Source organism: Aedes albopictus, chromosome 1 (genome assembly GCF_035046485.1).
Source record: "Aedes albopictus strain Foshan chromosome 1, AalbF5, whole genome shotgun sequence".
In the NCBI taxonomy this organism is placed as follows: Eukaryota; Metazoa; Arthropoda; class Insecta; order Diptera; family Culicidae; genus Aedes; species Aedes albopictus.
In genome coordinates this window covers 253,161,190-253,181,633 of record NC_085136.1, presented here as the reverse complement: position 1 = coordinate 253,181,633, position 20,444 = coordinate 253,161,190, and the positions used below count along the sequence as shown (strand labels likewise).

At 41.9% G+C, this 20,444-nt stretch overlaps 1 protein-coding gene across 1 annotated transcript in view; it reads right to left on the bottom strand.

Annotated features, from left to right (window-relative positions):
* LOC134285574 (tachykinin-like peptides receptor 86C) overlaps positions 1 to 20,444 on the bottom strand; it is a 545,193-nt gene that overhangs the window by 471,345 nt on the left and 53,404 nt on the right. Inside the window, exon 2 of the mRNA XM_062846624.1 lies at positions 7,249 to 7,394. Within this exon, the coding sequence (XP_062702608.1) occupies positions 7,249 to 7,394 (146 nt within the window). The remainder of the gene's footprint in view (positions 1 to 7,248; positions 7,395 to 20,444) is intronic.

The window sequence follows — 20,444 nt, the reverse complement described above, 5'->3', positions numbered from 1 at the left end:
TTAAACTCTAGCAAAAGTTTTTATGATTTTTTATTTCCTCAATATTCCAGGAATTTCCTAATGAATTTAACCAGATACTACTTCAGAATTTCTCACAGGGTTTCTTCTACAATTTTTTCCTAAAATTCTTTCAGAAATTCTTCTAGAGATATCATTGCAAAATTCTCAGAGAATTACTCCAGAAATTCTCATAAAAATCCCTCCAGGAATTCTTAAATTCTTCTTCTGGATTTCTTCTTAAATTTTGTCGAAGGACTCCTTTTGAAATTCCTCCGGGGAGACTTCAGGAAGTTATCTAAGGAATTTATTCAAAAGTTAGTCAATGGATTCCTCCGGATATTTTTCAGATGAACTTCCATAGTTTCTGTAAGAAATTTCTGCAGATATTATTTCAAAAAATCTTTCATGGATAAATTTAAAAATATTGTTTAATGACTCTTCTAGGAATTGATCCTTCTTCTTCGCAAAACCTAAATTTTATAATTTTCCAGAGTTTCCGTAAGTAATTTTCTTAAAGATTCCTGCCTAAATATCTTTAAGGGTATATCTTAGAAACCCTGCAATAGGTTTCCTCAGTAATTCCGCCATTTCATACAGAAATCCTGCACAGAATCCTCTAGAAATACCTCCAGGGATATCTTCATAAATTCCTCTGAAAATTCCCTCAGAAATATTTTTAGGATTTTGTTTTTAGAAAATCTATTTAAGATTATTTTAGAAATTCGATATCAAAGTGTGCTTCAGAAAGTATTCCATAGAATCTATAGAAAAAAAAGGTTTTTGAACAAATTTAAGATGCAAATATAATAATTAATTATTGTGCTGGTCTTATTGAAATTTTTGAATTACAAAATGTGTTTTTTGGATGACTCCATAAAAGTTCCTAAAGAAATACACAAAAAAAGAACACTTAAAACAAAACAAAAAAAAATCAAGCGGATTTTTTTCTTCAAAACATCAAAATCTATTTTTTGAAGAAACTTTGAAAAAAAAAACAGAATTGAGTACAAACTTTCGCAAATTAACAATGTCCAACTGTAGCGGGGCGCCAAAACGGATGGTTGCCAAGGGCGCCATAAGACCACACTACGGCTCTGCTGATAATTTTAGGAGTTCATGAGATTACATGTTGATATACATTCATTTAGCCGAGGTCCAAAAATTTAAAAAAGTGTTCACAATCCCTTGCGTAAATTTCAATAATAAAGCTTTCAGTGATAATATATCGAATACAGTTCACTTCTAACGAATTGAGCATGAGCATGAGCATAGATGACCGTACAATTCGTAGTTGCTACTCCGTGATTGACCAGAACAATCGAAATTGCACAAGGAACCAACAAACGGAGCTTGGGAGTAGCTACCGCTCTCAATGTGCACAGTTCGAGAATTCCAGACTTTATTAGTCAATAACGGCGCCGGCCACGTCCTTACGGTCATCGAGGAAGGAAAGGAATGTTAGTGTGACGTACGTTGTTACTAGAGACCGCGATAACCTCATCTTCTCCACGACTGTCACGGGAAGAAGTTTTCGTTAGTGGGGAGGGGAGAGTCACATGATTTGGATTCACTTTGGTAAGTGATTTGATTCATGCAACCTTTACTTGAGTCAAAACATTTATTCATTTTGACTAAAATATTACAAATGTCGACACCGAAGATGACGAACCATTCAAATTTGTGTGTAAATGCGAAAAATAAAAGAAAAGTATTTATTATCAACTGAATGTGCATTGAAAACTAGCGCCGACACATGACGTGACGAACTTTTCAATATTAGTTAGATAAATACACAAAAACCAGAGCAGAATTTTATACATCCTTTGGCAATAATTATTATGATAAAATGGAAAGAGCTCACCAATAAGCATCCTTCGAAGTGTCCAGTGCGTATGTGCTGCAGCATCTTCCACTAGCTGGCCTCTTCTTCGAAATCACACTGAACCGCTACAACTATACACGGGTACGACGATGTGCACATTCAAATTGACGATGACGACGCGGTCGGTCCGAATAAAAAAAAAGCGGCCTCTTCACTTCGCCACCAAAATCACACTCGCGCGACTTGAGTTGGAGCGCGCGGGAATTTTCGTCACCACCGAAAAAGTAAAGTAAATGCTGGACCAAGCACACACACGACCCGACCGAATGACTTTGCGAGACCGACTTCATTTATCGAATACAGTTCACTTCTAACGAATTAAAGCAAAACTGAGGGTAAAAATCCAGTGTCATTTTTTCGCCTAATCATTTGTGAATGAAATTTTAAGTTTCTATGTAACTGGCTTGGTGGTCTAGTGGCTACCGCTTCTGATTCGTATGCAGAAGGTTCAATCCCTGACCCGTTCCTTTCCTCCTACTTTGTTTTTTTTTTCTGTGTACTTTCTCCCTTTGTAGAAAATGCAACACATGTTTATTCACATGTTCATAGCCATCGCTATAACAGAAAAGGGTTAAAATCCGTAATCTTTCCTTGCAACTTTGACAACACAGTGTCAATCTATCAGATAACGCCTACGAGTTTTGCAACGAGTAATAGACACACTAATCATTTACCTGACATCCACGCACCAATGTGTAAACCCTCTGCCAAGCAAACCCCACCAACACTCCGACATCCGCAAGATTTTTTTTTTGCAGACACAGAGATACATTCGGTCTGCTGTGGATACAAACGATTGCAATCATCACTTCCTTCCTTTTCCCACCATATGATTTGCAACCTGACGTCACAGGCGCCATTGTTCAATGTTCCGAGGGCCGTATTTATTTGAAAAAAAAAATCGCCTGAACTATGAGTTTTCACTTTATGCTCTCTTCGGGTAACTTTCTTCATATTTTTGAACAATTTTTCCAACAAAGTGATGTTAGGATTTTTCAAATCTTAGATGGCTCTTAGATGAATTCAAGGAGACTTCGATGGGGTGCTAGAGACGTTTCGAAGAGTTTCATGGTGTTTGATGAGCTCTCAGGGCGGAGGGGGTTGAGGGAGCTTCAGAGGATATTACGGTAATTCAGTGGGGATTTCAGAGGCGCTTTAGAGCGCTTCAAGGCGTTTCAGTGCGATTCAGAAGGTTTCCGAAGTGTTTAAGGGGGCTTCAGAAGCTCGCAGATTAATTTCGAGGGAATTTTAGACACATTTCAAAGCGTTCAAAGGCGTTTCAAGCCGTTTCGGGACGTTTCAGGAGACTCGTTTCGGGACGCTTCAGAGGCTCGCAGGGTAATTTCACGAAGGATTCACGGGGATTCAGACGCGTTTCAATGCGTTTCAGAGCGTTTCAGGAGGTTTCCGGAGTGTTTAACCCTGAAAGGGATACCTGGGGTCCATTGGACCCCGGGCGCCTTTCAGAGCTCGTCTTTGATGGAACACACTCAGCGAAGTGACGAAACTGAGGCCATGAAGGTATCCCTTTTAGTGTTAAGGGGGCTTCAGAAGCTCGTAAGCGTTAAGATGGTTAGTTTTTCGCAACACGATGGTGTATTGCACGATCAGCGTGCCTGTCTGGGTCATATTGACCCCAACATCCTACTGGTGTTAATTTCAAAAGGGTTTCATGGGGGTTTAAGAGGCGTTTCTAAGCGTTCCAATGCGTTTCAAGCCGTTTCAGGGCGCGTCAGGAAATTTCAGGGGAGTTTAAAAGAGCTTCAGAAGCTCACGGTTGCAGAGGTGTTTCAATGCGTTTCAGAGCGTTTCAGGGGGTTTCGGTGGTGATTGAAGGGACCTCAGAAGCTTGCAGATTAATTTCAAGAGATTTTCATGGGGGGTTTGGGAGGGGCTTGAAAGGGCTTCAGATGCTCGCAGGTAAATGCGTTTTGGGGCGCTTCTGGGAGATTCAGGGTTTCAGGAAGATTTGTGGGAGATTCAGAGGCTCGCCGGTGAATTTCACGGAGGTTTCATGGGTATCAGAGGCATTTCAAAGCGTTTCAATTCAAAGCGTTTCAAGGAGTTTCATGAGGTTTCGGGGGGGTAAGGGGGGCTTCAAGGAGCTTCAGACGCTCGCAGACACAATTCCCACAGGTTTCAAAGGCGTTTCAATGCTTTTTAGGACGAATTTAGGGGAATTTTGGCGTTTTAATGCGGTTCAGGGCGTTTCAGATGGGTTTAAGGAGGCTTAAGAGGCTCTCAGGTAAATATCATTCTTTGGGGTTTGAGAATCGTTTCAAGGAGTTTCAATATGCTTCAAGGCGTTTCATGAGTGTTCGCGCCGACGAAACTCGCTAATATTGTTGCCAACATTTTCTCTACTACACTCCACGTTGTCCAACTGTTCATCCACCGATTTCATGATTTCCCCAAGCCGACATGTACGAGCATGCACAAGAAGATCGACAGATCGACCGCCCATCCATCTACAGTGTGTCCTTATGTGCCAGCCGCCGACGACGATCGAACCACCACAGCGTTCATATGCGTGGAAGATTCCACCGCCGCCACGATCGTTGCATGCAAGCAGCTATCCTTCTCCTTCCCATTCATCTGTCTACCCATTCCGTACGCTCGACGCCGCCACCGCACAAGAGTCAACTTTCAACCACCGACGTGTACGCACCGAAATATTACAGAATCGCCCCGACGTGTACCGAATAACGAAATACAGCTTTAGTTTAGTTAAATAGTGAAAACGCGTCTTTTTTTTTCTCCCAGTGAAAGCCCCTCCATAATACAGTCCACTTCCAACCGAGCTACCGGTCCCGAATCCGTCCACCCTGCAAAATACCCGTTCCACGACGGAACAATGAGGTTTTCTGGAGGTTAAAGGGCGCTTGAGAGGCTCGCAGGTGAATTTCAAAAAGGTTATATGGTGGTTTTAGAGAGACGTTTCAAAGCGTTTCAAGGCTTTTCAATGCGTTTTAGGGCATTTCAGCAGGTTTCAGAGGGGTTTGCGGGGGCCTTAGAGGCTCTCAAGTAAATTTCACGAAAGTCCCATGGGAGTTTCAGAGGCGTTTCAAAGCATTTCAAAGTATTACAGGGGTTTAAGGGGGTTTATGGGGGCTTGAGAGACTCGCGAGTGAATTTCAAAACCTTAGTACCACCTTTCTCAAACTATGGGTCGCGTCCCGCCAGCCCCACAAGAAGTTTGGGAAAGGCTGCCTTAGTAGATCCAATGACCTATACTCAATAGAATTCTTGAAGATCCTGAAACAGACAATGTACTCATCACTTGAGGATGAGTAGGTATAAATTTAATTCATTATGCTTCAATAGACCGCTAATTAGGCTTGTAGATCCGATGACGTATACCCCTGGGAGCTTTCGGATACTTCTATACAATCATAGAAGGCACCACTTGACAGAACATAGATACCTGATGCTCTGTAAGTATGAATCTCATTCATAATTTATGTGGATACAACTAGTAGCTCTCGTAGAAGAGATGATCTTTACTGAAGGGACATCCTTAAAGAACCATTGAACTCATCACTCGAAATGTCATAGCTACCTGAGGCTGTGCGGATATGTACCTTAGTCATAAAGCTCTTAAAGACAAACAAATATGTTGGTAGATCCGATGACCTATATACAAGGGAGTTCTTAGAGGTCCTCAAACAGAAAACAAACTCACAACATATAGTTGCATAGAGCAGTGCAATGCATGTATTGTCCATAAAGCACAAATAGATTACTGATTACGCTAGTGGTTCAGATAGCCCAGGCTCCAGGATGTTCTCGAATACTCTTAAACTTTTACCCTTAAACCCTTAAACTCTTAACAATGTTTCCCCCGTAAACCGACTTTTTTCCTTAGTACTCCAAATGTTCTGAACATAATCTAATTCCATTCAAGTAGCGTTGCCTTTATGGAGGAATCTACATGGATTTTACCATGAGCTTGTCTTTTGTCTGAGCCCTACAAATGTTCAGGTATACAGGCCTGTTCCTGATGAAAACGATAGAGCGCGTGCAAATTCTCTTTGTTAAGATTACTGCGATGGCCGCGCGGTTGTTTACTATCCAACGAATCCAGCAATACGATGCCACAATACCGGCTGCGGTCGACCAACAAGTGAGAAACTGGAAATTGCATACGAGCGAATAAATAATGTGATCGATTTTACTCACCTCGCTGTATAGATACCTACCTATGCTCAGCTGGAAAAGTTTCCAAAGAAGCGATAAACTTTGCAACGGAGGCACTCAGTGACTGCCGGAAAATGATAGCACCGGTATGAAGGAGAACTAAAGTTTGCTGTATAGGTAGCTAGCAAACAAACTATGCTGACGGTGTTGTTGAGCTTTGAAGTTTTTCTTCTAAAGCTGTTGTTGAAAATGGTCGTTTTTCTTTAGCATAAACTGTTTGACATCATCAGGATGCAAACAATATCAATAAACACTATTGAACCGTCGTGATCCGAACCATCGCTAGAATGCTGCGATAATGTCCTTGGCCATTAGCTGTATTTTGCTTCATTAACGATGCGACTTGCCTCCATCATTCTGTTTGTGACAAAGTATGTATCGATCCGACGCATTTTTCAAGAATGTGCCAATTGAATACCATCAATCAAAGCGCCAAATGGACGAATCGGCTTGCAAAAGAGGAAACCGTGAGAAGACACGCGTTTGGAGTGCCTTACCTACCTCTACTTTTTTCCGTGGAAAGCTCTGCAGGAAGGAATAATTACGTATTGATTGGCAAACACAGGCCTGTTCAGTCACAGCTGAATCAAAAAAGCGATTGATCATTTAGGAAAACGGCACAAAGGCATATAATTTCCAGCACGTTTTTCTCGGTTAATAATTACTCTGTGAATCTGTGTGATTATTGGAAATCTGAACCCAGCGGATAATCAAAGAGCAAAATTGACGGATGAAATGATTTCCATGGCAAAAAATGGTAGATTTAAGCAGTCTCCGAGGACAACCGCACGCGGTCAGGGGGGCTCTCAAGGTTGCAAAGAAGTTTGGGAAGGGCGAGTAATTAGGTGATTTAAAGGGTTATCATGCGGGGTTACAGAGTGAAGTTTCAAGTAAGTACAAATTCCTACTGTAGCTTGTGATAGACTTTCTAAGTCGAGGTGTGAGACTCCATATTGTTCAAAACTAGAGTTCTTCCACAATAGAATAGAGTAGCCTGTTTTACAACACAACATGTCTTGTTCCTGAGGAGCTATGTTATTGGGATCACATATGACCGGTATTTTTGTCCCAATTACTATGACGAAGAAAAAACAACTCCCCCATCCCTCATCTTCGTCCCTGTATCCAGCTTCATACTACCACCGACTAGCAACCAAAATCATACTTACCCAGCACAATCCAGAGCACGATGCTGTTGCCGGTGATGGCCACCAGCAACATCGCACCGAACACAACACCCCAGGCCGTCTTCAGTTGCCACGGCAGCTCGTATGGGCTCTTGGTTGTCGGGAAGAGACACTCGGTGATGAATTCCCTGCAAGTTGGAGGAGAACAGAAGCAAAAAAACAGATTTAGAATAGAAGAGACACGCGTGAAAATATCTATGGGTGGAGCTGAGGGACGGGGATTTTCTGCTTACGTGCAAAAATGGGGAATATACTAAATCTAATGGAGGATAAAAAGGGACGGTTACGAATGAACGGCAGGTAAATATTTATTAGACAAGTTGTCCACGCGAATGCTTGCTCGATGAGGAGTTCCAACAAGGTGAGAACTAGGGTGTAGGTGATATTGATATGGATATGAAATGGTTCTCGTTTCATACAAATTTTACACCATTCCTAAAAATAAGGAAGACAGGAATACAGTTATGAACCCATGTAGTCAAGACGTAAAACGGGCATATATTTAACAAAGTTTTGGTAAATCCATGAACTTTTTGCAGCGGTTTTAACTTGTCGAACTACAATACCGGACTCGGCCCTGTAACTAACGCCCCCAATCCCCGTACGTTGATTGTTTTTCGGTCTTCTTCAACCATAAATAGCCTCCTGAATCCTGTCCCTAGGTGGAAACATATAAAATTCGCTTCCAGTGATAATTTATCGGCGTAGCAGACTTTTTTGGATTCTAATCCTAAGGATTATAATCCTTGAAAAAGGTGCTAAATACATCGAAACGTTGGACTTTGAAACAAACTGTTACGCCGATAAAATATCACGGCCAGCTTTCCTCAGAATTCCTCCCAGCTAAAATTCGCTCTATTTTCCGGAAATGCCTTCAAGGATTCCTTTAGGTACACTTGGAGGGATTGCCGCAGAAATTTATGCAGAGATTTATGCTGTAGATTTCCTTCTGGAATTGCTTCATGAGCTGCTGTCGGGATTCTGCCAGAGGTTTCTCCTAAATTTCCTTCAGGGTATTTTTTACTGGAGATTCCACGATGAATTCTTCACGGGATTCCTCCAAGAATTCTTTTTATTGGCCTTACTTACCTTACCGATCAGGCTAAGGCCGGGGTGGCCTCTGCTGTACATAGTAGCCGCCTCCATTCCACTCGGTCCATGGCTGTTTGTCTCCAGTTCCGCACTCTGCGTAGGGTTCGCAGATACACCTCCACTTGGTCAACCAACCTAGCTCGCTGCGCTCTACGTCTTCTTATACCGGTCGGATGACTCTCGAGAATCATTTTAGTCGGGTTGCTATCCGTCATCCTGATGACGTGACCCGCCCACCGTAGCCTCCCGATTTTCACGGTATGGACGATGGTTCGTTCTCTCAGCAGCTGATGCAGCTCGTGGTTCATTTGCCTTCTCCAAGTCCCGTCTTCCATCTGCACTCCGCCGTAGATGGTACGCAACACCTTCCATTCGAAAACTCCATGGGCGCGTTGGTCCTCTGCACGTAGGGTCCATGTTTCGTGCCCATAGAGAACGACCGGCCTAATCAGCGTTTTGTAAATAGTTAACTTCGTGTTACGGCGAACTTTATTCGATCGTAGAGTCTGCGGAGTCCAAAGTAAGCACGATTTCCTGCCACAATGTGCCTCTGAATTTCTCTGCTGGTGTCGTTGTCGGTGGTCATCAGTGAGCCCAAGTACACGAATTCTTCAACCGCCTCGATTTAATCACCGTCGACATAGGCGCCAACTTAGGGGGGGCAAGCATGGTTTTGCCCCCCCAATATTTGACGATTTTTCGATTTTCCCATACAAAAAATCAGAAAAACCTGGCTTTGCCCCCCCAATAATTTGACCAAGTTGGCGCGTCTGACCGTCGATATAAATTCGGGGTGGCGGGCGCGCTGATTGCTCCCTGGAGCCCTTTGCCATCATGTACTTTGTCTTCGACACATTAATGACTAATCCGATTCGCCTGGCTTCACTCTTTTGTCGGATGTACGTTTCCGCCATCCTCTCAAATTTACAAGCAATAATATCAATATCATCAGCGAAACCAAGCAGCTGAACGAACTTCGTGAAAATCGTCCCACTCGTGTTTATCCCCGCTCTCCTAATTACACCCTCTAAAAAGCAATGTTGAACAGCAAGCACATAAGACCATCACCTTGTCGTGACCCTCTGCGAAATTTGAAGGGACTCGAGAGTGTCCCTGATACTCGAACTACGCACATCACTCGATCCATCGTTGCCTTGATCAATCGTATCAGTTTACCCGGGAATCCGTATTCGTGCATAATCTGCCATAGCTGTTCTCGAACGATTGTATCGCCGATTTGAAATCGATGAACAAGTGGTGTGTGGGCACGTTGTATTCGCGGCATTTCTGCAACACCTGGCACGCTCGCTCGTGAGAATATTCCCGTGATCATCTCGGCACATGTCGGCTTGTGGCACAAAGCCTCTGCGCGAGCGGTTCAGCATCTCGTAGAACTTTCGTGTGTCCTTAGCACGATACAGCTCTTCCATCGCTTCGCGATCACATTCTTCCTGCTGGCGCTTCTTCATCCGGAAGACTGAGTTCTGCCTGTTCCGTGCCTGTCTGTAACGTGCCTCATTCGCTCTCGTACGGTGTTGCAGCATTCTCACCCATACTGCATTCTCCTCGTGTTTCAACTATCCACATTCGCCGTCGTACCAGTCGTTTCTGTGATTCGGAATCGCGAAGCCTAGAGCTGTAGCCGAGGTACTAGCTATGGCGGATCGGATGTCCCTCCAGCCATCTTCAAGTGTAGCTGCGCCAAGCTGCTCTTCCGTTGCTACACTGAACGAAAATGCCCGCCATGAATTGAATGATTTTTGCCTCATCCGAGCCCCATGCCTATTTTCAGACAAGGATCGGATGATTTTTATTCGATGCAGTCTTCTTCAAAACCAAAACAATTTGAATAACGGTTATTCCAAAAGCGGATGATTTTCATTACTTTTCGAGAAAAAAATTAATGAATGATATTCATTTTGTTTCCGATATCATTTGGTGTGGGTTTGTTTTTAGAAAAAATTTGAATTGATTGAAAATTAAACCTCAATAAAAATACTCAAATATTGAACCAATTCCTCAATTTATTCATATTATATTCAAATTTATTCACATGCTATATCAATACTTATGTTGATCCGGTGTGGTTACGGGACGAGATATCGAAGCAAAATATCCTGAAAATGAATAATAATTTATCAATTGATCATGTTTTAAATTCCTGTGTTCATTAAAAACAAAAAAATGCTATTCTTACCTTTTATGTTGTAATTAGAATATTTTTCCCTCCTATCCAAACCTCCGGCTAGAAATACTCCTACTTCGCCATACTGATTCAAACTCGGATTCAAACGAATGACAGATGTCGAAGTAAAATTGGATGATTTTCGATATAGGACACAGCGGGAAACACTTTCAGTTGGTTTTCGGATGATAATCAATCTGAACACACCCTAAGCAGAAAACCATTCATTGATTGTATCAATTTCTATACAATAACAGGATGATTTTTATTCAGTAGGACGCTGTAAAATCTTTGCTTTTTTCTTTTTGCTTTGTGATTATTCAAAATTCAGATTCTGTGATTTTGAATCGTATTGAATGAAAAATCATTCTTTAAACGGCGGGGGTTTTCGTTCAGTGTAGGGCCACTGCTAACTGCTGCGCGTAGTCTTGAGCCACTTCTACGTTACGCAGCTGCTCAATGTCGACGCGTGGTGATAACTGTTGAAAGTATTGAGTGCATGCATACAGCGACTAAGTAGTGATCCGAATCTATATTCGCACTGCGGTATGTGCGGACATTGGTTATATCCGAGAAGAATTTACCGTCGATTAGAACGTGGTCGATTTGGTTTTCTGTTTGATGATCGGGTGATCTCCAGGTGGCTTTGTGGATATCTTTGCAGGGGAAGAAGGTGCTTCGGACTACCATACCACGGGATGCTGCAAAGTTTACGCATCGCTGGCCGTTATCATTCGATACGGCGAGGAGGCTGTTTCGCCTGATTACCGGTTTGTACATTTCCTCCCTTCCTACCTGCGCGTTCATGTCGCCGACAACGATTTTCACGTCACGCGGCGAGCAACCATCGTATGTTTGCTCTAACTGCGCGTAGAACGCTTCTTTCTCGTCATCAGGTCTCTCTTGATGTGGGCAGTGGACGTTGACGATGCTGTATTTGTAACCGTTTGGTTACAAATTGTTGATTTTTGTTTTTAAAATGTTGTATTTGTCGGACCCTTCACGTTTCTCGTGTAATAACAGTAGAGTACCACAGTAGTGAAAGGGTCAAGTACCGCTGCAAATTCGTTGCCTGCTACCAATCTTTCGACATGGCTGAAGCAATGAGCGGCAATGGAAAAGGTAGAATGACGGAATGGGAGAAAAGTAATTTGTAGCGGCCATTGCCTAAATTTGGCCTCTTAAAATAACTCAGGCGTCCGTGTGCTGTAGACGTGTTTTCTAAAAGTGCAGTGATTTGAAAGTTGAAAACGAGCACCCCCCCCCCCCCCCCCCTTTTCCCTTGGCAGGAGCTAAGTGGATGCTTGGGAGAAAAACCCAGCTCAGGTAATGAAAATTTCCTGTACTGTTCTTTGGAACATTTTGTAATGTGTTTGCGTCCAATAGGACCTCTTTTGTTGGACCTTTTAATAGGTTCCACCGTCCAGCACACGGGTCGGCCCGCGAAGCCGTAAGGCTTCCGCGCCTAACTTGTAAAGGAGTTACGCCGTCCGCCATAGGACGAAATCTCGGGCATTGGCCCTAATAGTAAAGGAGATTACCCCTCTCGGCCGTCCAAGGTGGCCATGCCACGGCCGGCCGATTGCGCCTAAGAGGGAAGATGCTGAAACGGAGGTCCACACAGATGCCAGCAAGATGGCCCTAGCAGGTATTTTGATGCAGCGCTCCGACGAAGACGGTAAGTTTCACCCATGCTACTATTACAGCCGTTTGACAACCCCGGCTGAACAAAATTATCACTCGTACGATTTGGAAGCCTTAGCAGTGATTGAGTCTGTGAAGAAGTTCCGCTGCTATCTGTTGGGTTGCAAATTCAAAATAGTAACCGACTGCATGGCTTTCAAGGATTCCATGTTGAAGAAAAGGGTCAATCCTCGTGTAGCTAGGTGGGCAGGGATTCTAGCTGAATTCAATTATACCGTCGAACATCGATCAGGCGACAAGATGCCCCACGTTGATGCGCTGTCGAGAGCAAGCGTCTTGACGTTGTCAGCAGCGGTAAGTGCTAGGATGCGTGTTGCACAGGACGAAGATGAGATGGTGAAAGCGATAAAGGTTGCTCTGGACCAGGAAGGGACAGTCGAAGGTTATTCCGTTTCCTATGGTGAGCTGTACAAGGCAGCGAATGGACACCGGCGTGTGTTCGTCCCAGAAGCAATGGAGATGGAGGTGATTCGTCCAGCGCACGAGAAAGGACACTTCGGCGTGAAGAAAACGATGGAAAGGATTGCTGCTGATTATTACATTCCGGGCATGGAGGAGAAAATCAAACGGTGCATCGCTGCGTGCATCCCCTGCATCGTTGGCGAGAAGAAGAGGTGCAAACCTGAAGGCGAGCTGCAACCGATTCCCAAAGGTGATGTACCGATGGATACACTGCACATTGATCATCCAGGTCCGATGCCGTCCACGAGGAAGTCGTATAATTATATCCTGACCGTGATCGATGCGTTCTCGAAGTTTGTTTGGCTGTTTGCTACAAAATCGACGTCTGCCGAGGAGGTTATCAAGAAGCTACGGATCATTACCGACATTTTTGGGAATCCAAGACGAATTGTGTGTGACCGTGGAGCTGCGTTCACGTCGACACAGTTCAATAAGTTCTGTGAAGAAGAAGGCATTGAACTGCATACGATCGTAACAGGTGTCCCTCGAGGAAACGGTCAAGTGGAGAGGGTTCAACGCATTATAATACCGATGTTGACCAAACTGTCTGTGGCGAAACCCGATGAATGGTTCAAACACGTTGTTCCAGTGCAGAAATGTCTAAACCAAGGTAAGTATAAGGAAGGTAATCCGATATGTCAGATTATACAATCCGCCATTTTGGAAAATCAAACGACAGCTGGCAAGTTTGTTGTGCTTTCATATGGTTTGGTCAATAGCAAACCATGACCAGAAAACTGACACTTTACCAGAATTTATTTCATCACCATTAATCCCTTTTTAATCAGAGAAGTTTGCACCAAATTTCTCGCACTTGGGAAAGATCTGTGAATGAATTATTTGAAAATGATTATGTTTTAAAGTATGATCAGTTTTTATACTAAATTTGTGCACATAACTGCTTTTTGCTGGCGTGTTACTGTGCGAGTTGACTGTATTTCACTGGTGCCCGGGCTCCAATTCCGTGTATTAAATATAACAACCATAGTGAGGTCTCTGCCACCACCACATCATCGGCAATTTATTATGTTCCTGGTTTTACATTTGGGATTTCTGCTTATTGGGATGATAAAGATATCGAAACACGAAGCAATAGACACGCCAAGTCGCTGCCGATACGAGATTTTTTTTTCACTTGGGTGAAGGCAAACAAACATCCCATAGCAACACTATAGAATGCAGCGTAAACAAACTGGCCAGCTGCCACCTCTACCTCCCCGCCAAGTATCTCACCCCGCATCCTCAGACTGCCTAAATGCTAACACCTTCCTTCAATACATCTTGGTCTAAACAACAGTTGGCAGCGAGCAATTCAGACGACGCCTTTCCAGTTGATGTTTGGTGTGAAGATGCGAACGAAGGAAGACGAAGTTCTTCATGAGCTGCTCAACAAGGAGATTCAGGACAAGTTCGAGGAAGAGAGATACGAATTACGGCAGATGGCACACGAAGGCATCCAGAAGATCCAGCAAGAAAACCGGAAAATGTACAATACCCGTCGTAAGCAGGCGAAAGGGTATCGAATGGGAGACATCGGGGCGATTCCGAGAACCCAGTTCGGAGTCAGCCAGAAGGTAAAGCACCGGTATTTTGGCCCGTACGAGATAGTGAAGGTTATGCCCAACGACCGGTACGAAGTTCGGAAGCTCGATGAGGACGGAGAAGGCCCGAAAAGAACGTCGACCGCTGGAGATTGTCTGAAGCCGTGGGCACTTCCGGGCCGGAAGTGAGGTCAGTAAAGGCCGTGTGGGGCGAATGGGTTATCCCCCTACCCTGAAGAATAAAGAAAACTTTTTACTGTGTATATTCTACTACTACTTTTTCCGCTACGAGCTAGTTATGAACGAAGACTCGCGCGCGCCATGTTACCAAATGTATCGCCTCCCAATTAAAATTAAATAAACCGTTTTTTAAGTTATATTTCGTGCGTTATTCACTTACTCCGACCAAGACTTTCTACATTTGTCATGCATTTCTCATGTGATATCTGTGAAGAATTTCTTGGGATTCCTTCAGAAGCTTCTGCTAAGATTCCTCCAGAAATTCTTGTTGATACCTTTTTCAGGAATTTTTAATTTCAAGGAATTCTACATGCACGCCTGTAAGGGTGTATTTAGAAATTTCTGTAGGGATTTCTTCAATAATTCTTCATAGAATTACTCCATGGATTTATCCAGGAGTGTATCTAGGAATTTTCCCAAGGATTATCTCAGAGAGTTTTCTAAGGATTTCTACATGAATTATTGTTGAGATTCCTCCAAAAATTCAAACGAGGATTTCTCCGGGAATCTCTCTAATTCTCTAATATTCTATGAATGCTTTCAGGTATATCTTCAGGAGTTACGCGAACACTGTAGGAATATTTCTTGGTATTGCTTCAGGAATTCCTTTTGTGATTTCTTTCGGAATTCATGCATAGATTCATCTAGATTTTTTCCTAGAAATTTTCCTAGGTAACATGCAAGAATTTCTCAAGCTGTTTCTACTGAAATGTTCTACATGAATTGGCCGATAGATATTCCCCCAGAACTATATTCCGAACTTCCTCCCTAGATGTCTGCAGGGATCTCATGTGAGATCCTCAAAGATTATGATAGAAATTCCTCCAATGATTATTCTAGAAATGACTCCAGAGATTTATTCAGGAGTTCCTCTAGGGACACCACTAATTTCATAGGAAATTATAATAGAAATTCCTCCAGAAATCACTTAAGGGATTTATGCGGAAACTTCTTTAAAGGTTTCTGTAGGAATTACTTCTGTAGAAATTGCTTCTGGAATGTCTGAAGGATTTTGCCCTTCAGGGGTTATTTCTCTAGGATTTTTTCCAGGAATTCTCCTGATAATTCAAACCATCTTTTGTTCTCCCGTATATCTTCTACATACAGTCGAGGCTCTGATAAGACCACTAGTCGGGGGGCGCAATAGGAATTCGTTTAAGAGGAGACTGAGAGCTTATGGGATTTCGGCTATTTGGGAGTGTGGCAAATTATCTTGGGTGTGTTAAGGGATAGCGCAATAGTGGTTGCTGAGAGCTGGCTGATGAATACACGTCAAAACATAATATCAAAGAATTTCGGCGTTTTAGGCACCCTACACACCAGTCAAACGGTTGTACCAACATTATCCAGGCCCCAGGTTGGTGTTGAAGTTGGTGCTAAGTTTGACCGTGTGTGATGCTGGCTGTTTGACGAACCGATTTTTGCAGTTCGTCAAACCGATTTGACGGTTGACGGTTTGGTCGGAAAAAATCAAACCAGTTTGATTTTACTCAAACCAACGGTGAGCGGAGCCAATGTTTGACGAACCGATCGTGCCGTGTGTAGTGTTGTTGCACAAACATAGTGCGATTTCTAAATGGGAGAGTATGTTGGTGCAACCTCAGTGACATGTTGGTGCAACACGATTTGGCAGTTCGTCATACGGTTGCAGAAACATAAGCTGGCTCGACGAACCAGTGGGCGGTGGCAATGTTGGTCAAACGGTTTGAGTGGTGTGTACCCGAGCAGAAGAAAAAACTCAATAAAAGCATATTTTGATATGGAGATCAAAAAGTGATATTGGTATGTTTGATATAAGAGGGAAAAGTACTGGAAATAATAGCTAAAATTTACTCCTCGACCAACATCATCATAACACATTAAGCTCTTTTGAGAGCTAATCAATAGCAGCGAGCAATTCGGTTGATCTTCAAACAGCAAATTTTGCTATTGGTCAGACGTCCTAGGAACATATTTTTGCTATTATTTTCAGTACTTCTACCTCTTATATCAATCAAACCAATTGCATGTTTTGATCGTCAGTACTTGACCTCTGCCCGGGTAGGGTGCCTTACACGCTTATTACCCAGCCACGAACGCTTTAACCGAGGGAGTGCGTATGTAAGATTTTTTTTCACGATGAAAACAACAACAAAGCTAACAGATCAAATTACACATTCAAATCGGCCTGTTAAAAAATCCGTCATTTACACGCTTATTACCAAATCACAAACGCTTTAACCGAGGGAGCGTGCATGCAAGATTTTTTTCACGATGAAAATAAACTGTTAATTGTGTTTGTAGCTTAACTGCGAAGACTACTTTATCAAGAAGACATGTAACTCTATTATTATCCCATACTAACGGCATGCGTCACCGATGGCACCACCGCCTGTTGAGCTAAGGTTGTACCTTTGTATAAAAGTGTTAGAGTGTATTGGTGCGAGTATGAAAATTTACACACACTATCATAAATGCTTCCACCTTCATCCGTAGTGGCGCTGCTAACAGTGACTCCCGACTTTCAGCAGTGCTGCAAGTCTACTTGATAAAGTGGTCTTCGTTAACTGTCAGTAATCTCTATACTTTCTTCAATAAAGTTGTAGTGCTTGAAAAGATCTATTATTACAAACTTTGGTTCACATACAGGCTTGTCGGCACTGAGCGCATGAAAATTCTGCTCCATAAATTTATATCATCAAGCACATTATAAATAAGAAATCTTTTCATCTCATCAGATAGAAGGATGTTGAAATATCCAAAATGTCATTTCAAACTGTTAAAAAACCGCACCACAGAGCCATACGGAGCGCGCAAAGAAATTTTCACACGGGTGAAAACACTCCACTGAATATCACTTTCAACGGCCATATTATCAGACAGGATTCTGAGATATGATGATTTGAAAATGTACATGCTCACTAGCGCTGCCTAGTGGAACAATTACGAACTTCACAGCTAATCACCTGTAAGTTATTGGCCTACCCAACAACTTTTCCGAAGGCATTATCCTTCTAAATCATAAGGGTCTTGAGATGTTGCATATCGAAACTTGACAATCTAATATCGTTCCTGTGGCGCCTCTAGCGGCCAAGTTACCAACTAATCATATGTACCAAAGTTTTTAATGCTAGATCTCTTCAAGCTCTACAGCTTTGTTGAAGAAAGTACATATTGCGCTATCTCTCAACACACCAGAGATAATTGGCCACACCCCCAAATAGCCGAAATCCCATAAGCTCTCAGTCTCCTATAACGCTCACCCCTGTCTAGTAGGAACTCGTTTTGTAAGAGACACAACTGTATATATAAAAACAGTGGCAAAAAAGTGGTCATGCCAACGGGTCTCTGGGTGGTTTCCCCACCTTTGGGAATAGGGCCAGGCTCTGCCGCTTCCAAAGCCCTAGGAAAACTACCTCGTCCAGGCATTTCTGCATAGCAGACCAGAAGATCTCGGGAGCTTCTGCAATAGCTCTGCCCGATTATGTTGCCTTACTTGCACACTTTAAAACTCTGAAAATTTTCAAGACTGAATCACAAATTTGATTCAATTTTACGCTTATAATGTAAATACTGGCTGGTTACGTAGGATGTCAACAAATCAATTTCACCAATAGAGTTAATGAATTATAGAGGACGAATGTCGCTACTGTTCCCTTTGTTCTCGTTCGCAAACATGCCGGATATCTGTGAACTGCATATCTGTTAAACTGCATACTTTTTCTCTCTGACATTTATATCTCAGCCTTCGTCAGCAAGAGATGTTGCGGCAGCGACGCCAGCGATGCCAGCGACATTATTCCTCTATAGTTTATTACCTCTATTATTTCGCCAGAAACGTAGATTCAGGGTAGCGACATTAATTTTGGCAAAACTAGTGTCACTCCCCCTGCGTAGAATCAGTATCATATATAGGGTAATTGTTCCCTTCGTTGTGGTAGTACCTAAAGTGTCTCGAGTGTACCAGGCGATATTCCAGGCTCGTTAGTAGTACCTAATGTTGCGGTAGTGGCAATTGAGCACTTTTTCGACTGAAAGGTTACTAAAAGGCATTTTTTATAGATGTATTATGCTTAAATTATGAGATTGCACTATTTGTGTGCTTTAGATTTGCCCAAAAACCTATTTAAAAAAAATATTTTCCTTAAATTTTTTGCTGCTGTGTTCCTATTGTTGCGGTTTCCCATATGATTTCAATGGGATACCGCAACAATAGGAACCAAAATTAAATTTTACCTCCATAATAGGAACAGCGTGCCTAATGTTGTGGTAAGCGATTTATAATCGAAAACAGAGAGAAACGATAGTTTTTATATTTTTCCAAGCAAATTTGGATAGAAAACTACCAACTAACGTTTTGCAACCCTTCATTAGATGGTACGATCATTGTTTTTAAAATGAATTTACCTTAATACCACAACGATGGGCACACTTACCCTATTCTTATTCAGCGGAATAGCCGAGAGGTAAAAAGTATCCCTCATAATCAACGGACCCAGATGCGCACCCATGTATGTCCATATTTTACTTTTATATGCTTTATCTGTCGATACGTTTCACACAGTAAAACAATATTGACACATTCTACCGTGACGTTACAACGTTTTGACGCCTTTTTGGCCAGATTTTTTACTATAACTCATAAATGCGTTCCGTAAACTTCAAATATTTTTGTATATTTGGATTCCTTGTAAAATTTCCAGTAAATATGATTTATTGAACATTTAGTTTTCATTGAACAAGTATGTTCAAAATGGGAATTAGTAGCGTGACGTTACAACGTTGTAACGTCTCGCCACTATTATCTATTTCAAGCAAGCTTTTCTAATGAAAACTAAATGTTCAACAGATCATATTTATTGGAAATTTTACAAGGAATCCGAATATGCAAAAATATTTGAGGTTTACGGTACGCATTTGTGAGTTACAGTAAAAAATCTGGCCAAAAAGGCGTCAAAACGTTGTAACGTCACGATAGAATGTGTCTATTGCGATATCACATCATTTTCGCTGCACATCAGTCGCGTCGTAATGGATCGATTCCAAGCAACAGCATCAAAATTAAGGATTTTTTTTAATTCATGATTTTCTATTGAATTGAAACTTTGCACAGTTTTTTCAGTTCCATCTAAATCGCCATTTTTCGATATCAAATTTTTATTTTGAATCACGACTAACTTTTCAAAAGGGTGTATGTGGAAATGGTTCAAAAATATTCAAAAATCTGCACAGCCAAAATGGTTCGTTCAATTGCTATGAATTTTTCAGCAAAGTTAGATAACTAAATGGTGATTCCTTAGAAAATATACACTGTGAAAAAACATCTTTTTTAACATTAAAAAATATCATTTTTGTCGCAAAAACTCAAATATCTCAAAACCCTATCTTCTTACTATCGTATTTTTTTTTGGGAAAACGGTCCATTGTATTAGCAATCTACTATAAAAATTTGGTGATGATAAACTAATAAACAACAAAGTTATAACAATTCAAACATTTCACAATTTTCACATTTAATAATAATTTTTTTATAGTTTAAATTATTTCGGCCGGAAATCGCAGTTTGATGCTGATTTTATTGTTAATGGCCTTGCGTGAGTAAAACAAGCTGTTTTTATTATGTATTATGTATGTTATATGTACAGAAATGTTCCGATTTTATCATTAGTCGTTTATTCATTAATTTGCTGTTACATTTGAGGACAAGTGTTTTCCCTCTTCTTCAAGATGAATGTTGAAAGCGTGTTTTGCAACGTTAAAAATATTGAAATGGGTATAGATGTTGAAGTATATTTCAAAGCATTTTTGAAAAGGGGCGTGATTAAATTGTTTAAACAGATGTCGCTGATGGTACGGTGGCATGACTTTCTGCACTTAGCACTTCTGGCAATTTCTCAGTTGTTGTCGTTTTCGAACTTCCTGCGCCCTGCTTTACCGATGATATACAGATGGCTCGTTTGTCAAAGTCTAGACGG